Source organism: Athene cunicularia, assembly GCF_003259725.1.
Source record: "Athene cunicularia isolate RWA chromosome 7 unlocalized genomic scaffold, athCun1 chr7_part1, whole genome shotgun sequence".
NCBI lineage: Eukaryota > Metazoa > Chordata > Aves > Strigiformes > Strigidae > Athene > Athene cunicularia.
The window spans coordinates 1,001,047-1,006,871 of NW_020799107.1; the positions used below are offsets into that span (position 1 = coordinate 1,001,047).

General features: G+C 35.1%; 1 protein-coding gene across 6 annotated transcripts in view; it reads left to right on the top strand.

Moving 5' to 3' along the window:
- Window positions 1-5,471, top strand: part of ANKRD44 (ankyrin repeat domain 44) — a 142,095-nt gene extending 136,624 nt beyond the window's left edge. For 4 of the 6 annotated variants that reach the window (XM_026852322.1, XM_026852323.1, XM_026852325.1 and 1 more), the window contains one exon: window positions 696-5,471. In XM_026852322.1, the coding sequence (XP_026708123.1) occupies window positions 696-961 (266 nt within the window). In that variant the 3' untranslated portion in view covers window positions 962-5,471. The remainder of the gene's footprint in view (window positions 1-695) is intronic. The other 2 variants (XM_026852327.1, XM_026852328.1) reach the window with 1 other exon arrangement.
- Window positions 5,472-5,825: the final 354 nt, after the last annotated feature.

Sequence of the window (5,825 nt, forward strand, 5' to 3'; positions counted from 1 at the left end):
CGCCCCGTTCTTTGTTTTACTGACATCTGTATAATATTAACATTATATTTAAAGTGTATGCCATGCTTTCTGAATAGAGTCATTATTTTTCTAACATAATGTCAATTTGGGTAATTAAACATCCATGTAGCCATACCCGCTATACCTTTACCAAGTGCACTGGTCTAATTCTTTTCTCTATTAATTTAATTCCTAAATAAACTGCTTTCCAAGTTGAGTAGATACACGACTGATAAAACCATTTGCTTATTACTTCAAAATATTTTTAAACTAATATCTTTTATGTTCTAATGAAAGTCATTGTTCTCAGAATGAGACTCGTTCATACGCACAGAAACTGGAGCCAGTTTCTGTCCCTGTCGCTGTACTCCCCATGTTCTGTATTCATCATACCGTCTGTGCTGTAGAACTGTGTTTAGCAAGTGCTTTTATTCATATCGTGAAGTCTGTTTGCTGCCTGATTTTTAAAAAAATAGTGCTTGTTGTGGTCACAGTGATTTAAATGCTCCGTAAAGTGTGTATTTTCCCAGCATGTCTAATTTAAAATAAGTAACATAGTCCTGTTGCCTGGCATGGTTGTAACTGAACATACATCTCCTGCTTACGACGTCATCTAGAGATGTATATGAGGAATGCTCAGCGCCATTCTCAGTACCCTTAGTACTAACCATTGCCTTGTCTGCATTTGTGCCCAGGTCATACGCCAGCCCTGGCTTGCGCTCCTAACAAAGACGTGGCTGACTGCCTGGCACTCATTTTGGCTACCATGATGCCTTTTTCTCCTTCCAGTTCAATGACGGCTTTCAACTTCGTTTGTTTTAAAAAAGACAATTTGGGCAGGACACATCTCTGCGATGGCTCCAGTATGAGTAGCATTAACTCTTACAATAAGCCCTTGAGTAATAACATAGGAACAGTGGATGGGTACAATGAAAATGATTCAGATTCTGAAACATTTTGACTTTTTGGTATTCAAAAACTATTTTTCTTTATTATTTCATTTCAGCTTTATTTTTGTCTTTTTAAACAGCTCAAAACCCACGGCTATATGCTTAATTATTATTCCTGATAAGTAGGTATTGAAAGATTTGTAGTGTTGATGAGAATCAAGCCTTGAAATAACAAAGTTAGAGGGATTTACTGGAACATGCTCCTATTAGTGTTCTGCAGCTTTTTAGTTTCCTGATGTTTTCTTTAGGCCCTAAGTGCCCCTGTGGAAAGTCTCTACCTCTTATTTTAAGTAGAAAAAGAGAAAATGCCTTTTTTCTTTTTGACAGCACAAATAAACAGGGAACTATTTGTAAAAAGTTCTTACATGTATTAGCTGTACCTTTAGTAAACAAACATATTTCCAGTGTAGCCTTCATGGATTCGAGCATCACCCCTTTCCTATGTTTGTCTGTCTCCTGGTTTCCAGGGGGTCTGATAATTAGATAATTTTTTTACACAAACCAAAGGTAAAGTTGTAAATCTTAAAACTGCCTGTATCACTTTTCTACAGGAAATGAAACCTTTTACATTCTGCGTGTATTAAGCACTTAAACTTACAGAAGGCACTTTTACAGTTCCTAGTTGCAGCACACAATTAGAAAAACATGGTTATTAACTCTTAAGGCCAAATTCTACTTGTCTCACCATATTTTCCTGTGGACATTAGTGGAACCGCTTGTATAAAATGAAAATCACTTAGCCCTTATTTTTTTTTCAATTCAGCACACACATGTACAATTTATTTGCACTACAGAATTAGGGTCATTAGATGTTTCTGTCACCTGAGCCATTAATCATGAATCTAGTACCAGAAAAAAGGGGGCAGGGGGGAAATAGGTGTAGACAAAGGTGTATGTAAAGGTTTATAATGACTTGCCAACTTAAATGGATTTTTTTCCTTTTCTGTGCTTAAATAACTTTTACTGTAAAAATTATCAAATTTTAAAATACTTTTGCCAGTGTTTGGATTAACAGAGCAAAAGTAAAGCAATGAAAGCATAACACCAAAAGTTGATATACCAAACACCAGAAAACATAGTAGTGACCATGCAGGGGATTGGAGATACGTGCTAAAAAAGTCTACTGTCACCAGCTTTTAAAGCAATGTCAACTTTGTGAATATGTTTACTCCTTCTGCCAAAGTTTCTAGGTCAAATGGACCACGACCCTCATCTGCAACAGATGTACAAAAGGAAGAATGAGACTTTGTAAACAAAAACAAACAAAAAGCTATCATGAACTAACCAGCTGTACCAAGAGGACCAAAATGCTTCAGTAATTAAATGGAAGACTTTGCTACTTTTATTTTTCTTCAAATGTGAGTGACATAATGAAGAAGTTTTTCTAAACCATAAAAATATAAACTTTGAGGTAATGAGTAGCCTTGAGTGAATTTTACATTTTATGACACAGGTTTCAAGTTGACATTTGTAACTGACGATGTGTTGACCACAGGTGGTTTTTTTCCAGACTAAAGAATATGTTCATATACTTTTAATGTAAATGTGTTTATATTTATTTGAAATGAAACAAATGCCCAGGAATAATAACTATGGCTTGTTCTCCTAGTTAGCATTTGTGCATACTATTTGGCATGATGCAACATGAAATGTGAATCTAGGCAAGACTGATGGCCTGACTAGAAAAAGGGCTGATGCACTTTGGGAGAGTGCCTGTCGTCTTGTATGGAATGCAAAGATTAAGTCCACAGGCTATATGGGTAAAAAGCAGAAAGCAAAACACCTCCTCTCATTTAAGAGCATAAGAAAGGGATCCCAGCCCCTTGCTAGACAAGTGAGAGAACACTGTACAGCTACAGTGATGAAGGGAAAAGGTAGTATAGCATGGAGTCAAGGTGTTCAAGTTCCTGTGATTCATGCTCAGGCTGTCTGCAGGCCTACATCTGTGCTGGGAGGAGGAGATGAGCTTCCTCCGTGCAGACATTCAGCAGGGTAAATGAAAAATAAGGATTTTTATTTTAGTGCAGTTTTTAGCCATGTTCCACTGAATTGTTAAAAATGTATTGGCAGAATTCAATTCTTTAATTAGGAAGAAAACGATATATTTGGTTTATTTTGGTTAGCTAAAAGTAGATACAATTTCCTTGACCGTTAGGTAAAAGTAAATATTGTTTCCTCGAACATTAACAAATTTCCAAATTTTACGACAAAAAAATCACAAGGATTAGTGTCTCTAAAGGTGAACATTTCTTTTCCCTCAACTCTATATTTTATGCAGTAGAATGACAGAGCACCTGAAACCCTGGTTTTCTCCTCAGAAATAGCACAGAATAATATTTTTATGATTGATTTTTCTCAATGGTTTTGCTTTTAAAAGTTGCAGAATAGCAATAACCACCTTACTTTAAGCACTGAAAATAAGAGGAGAAATCAGTTGTTAAAGTTTTCAGCAGTGTCTGTTCAGAAATGAATAGAAATCCCAAAATTTGCTTTTTTAATATGGAATGATGGCATTGAAAGCAAATAAACAGATGGGAAATGGCTGCCACCTGTCTAACAGCAGGACCAGCCTTTTAATCTTATTTTAACCAGAGAGGTAGGTAGGATCCTTGGCAGGATTAGTTATTAGTTCACCCTGAAATACAGAAAGTTAAGCTATCCTACATTAAGTTGTTTCATTAGGAAAAAGAGTCCTCTTTACAAAGAGGATGTTGTATTATTTTAAGCAGCCATTTAAAAAATGTCAGTATTTTTACTTGCTACCATACAGAGTTACTGAAAATATTTCTGTATATTTACAATACCTTGTAACTCTGGTAATTGCATAGTCCAACAACTGCTGCATCTTGATGATGTATACAGCATTATAGAAACCTAGGTGATTACTGAATTACTTTGATCCTTCTAGGAACCAAATCTAAACTTTATTGATTAAACTTTTCTGTAAACTAACAACGATATAAGTAGGCAATATTCCAAAAATCATAGAAACACACGATTTGTTAGCATCTTAAGGGCACTGCGAACATCATGTTTTGAGTATGCTGTATTTAGGAAGAAAACTGTCATGAGCAAGATATTTGGAAGTACTCAGTATTGGCCTATCCCACATCTCACATGAGTTACCAGAATCCCGTTTTTTGTATGCTAGTACGTTAATCTCTAACATAATTTATCACATGTAGAAATAAATTTCTAATTTAGGGCAGGTATTTAAGCATGGAAATAATTTTACTCTTGTAAATAATCTTCTTGCCTTTCTGTGGACTTTTTACAAGAGTAGAGTTAGTCATATATAATTGTTGCACTTAACCCTGGATCCTGCAATTTACAGTACATGGAAGACTCCTGTGTCTGCACCAAGCAGAGGTTATTTGGGAGGGGCAGCCATCTGCCCAGGTTTCTTAGCAGGGTTGTTTCTTCCTGTGTTTTAACCACAGCTGCAGGTGGAGCCCATAGCAGGATGGGATTGCAAGTCTCATAAATACTGAGTTACAACCTCTGGACTGCCTGAAATTGCTGTGAAATAGCTCAGGGGATTTCTGTTCATTGCTACTAAAAGGGCACCATAATGTGTTTGATACTTTTATGCAGTAAACAACTGCCTGATGATTGAATTAGAACAAACACATGAAATGAATTGTTTATTCATTGTACTGTTGAGAAACTTGGTTATGTATCTTGAGGATGATTTTTAAAAAATTTTGTGATTTTTATTCTTAGTCATGTAAGAAATATTAGAGTGCCTTTTTATATTTGTGTATTATGGAAATGTTTTGTGAAACTCGTCTCTTTTTTTTATTATTATTATTTGAGTGTTATAAAAGCAATATATTACCAGTAAATTTTCATTTCAAACCTTCTTTGAATGTATAAAGTGATTCTTCTTTTCATATGTTCTACCTGCATTGAAATGAAAATTAATATGCTAAATTTCTATAGGAATAATGTATAATTTTTGCAGTGCTGAAAATGCTTTCTTATTACACAAAAAGTAAACCTTAGGTCAGTGTTATAGGAAAGGGCGTTTTAAACTAGTGACAATCTGAGTGTGTGTATAAAATGTAATTTTATGCGTTTCTTATGCAGTGATCTACATATTAAAGCCAATATCTTATGTTTTGTAGGTTTTGTCTTATATTTTCTGCTTTAGCATGTGCAATATATCTTTACAAACCATGGTGATACGAATCTGGTGCCAGTGTTATATTTTGCATAACATTTGTAATAAACAATATAAAGTATTGTTTGATGGTTTCAGTGGGGTTTTGTCAGTATTGTTTGCTTTTTGTAAATTGAAGTTTAAGGACTTGGGTAAATGTCACGTATGAAATGAGGAAAGAGACTTAATTCAGTGAATGACTTGGAATTCAACCTGAATTTTCTCAAGCACAGTTTAGTAACTTTTTCAACTACTGAATGCTGTATTCATGTAATGAAGAACCCTAACTGTAAACTACTCTTGCAATGCATTCAGATGGTTATTTTTACAAATAAAAATGGTACAAATACAGTTGGAAAGAGTAAATTTTGTTTCTTTTCAAGGAGGGAGAAAGGCTTACATATTTAGCTGTGACAATGAAAATGCAACTCCATCTATTTCTACTTCCCACATACGTAACTACCCCTTGTCTTAGTAAGTTCATTTTAGCATTGTTTCCCATGTAGATTGTGGGGGAGTAACTTTTTTTTTTTGGTCGGTTATTAAATATTTTACTATTAGTTTTGACCGATAAGCAACACCAGCAGTCGCAGGTGTTGTACATGAGGGTGGGGTATCAGTCCCACAGAGACTAAAACCCAATGAAGAAAAGTGCCTAAATATAGTAAAAAGTGTTTAATTAAAGGAAACAAACCCCCCCCCCCCCCCCCCCC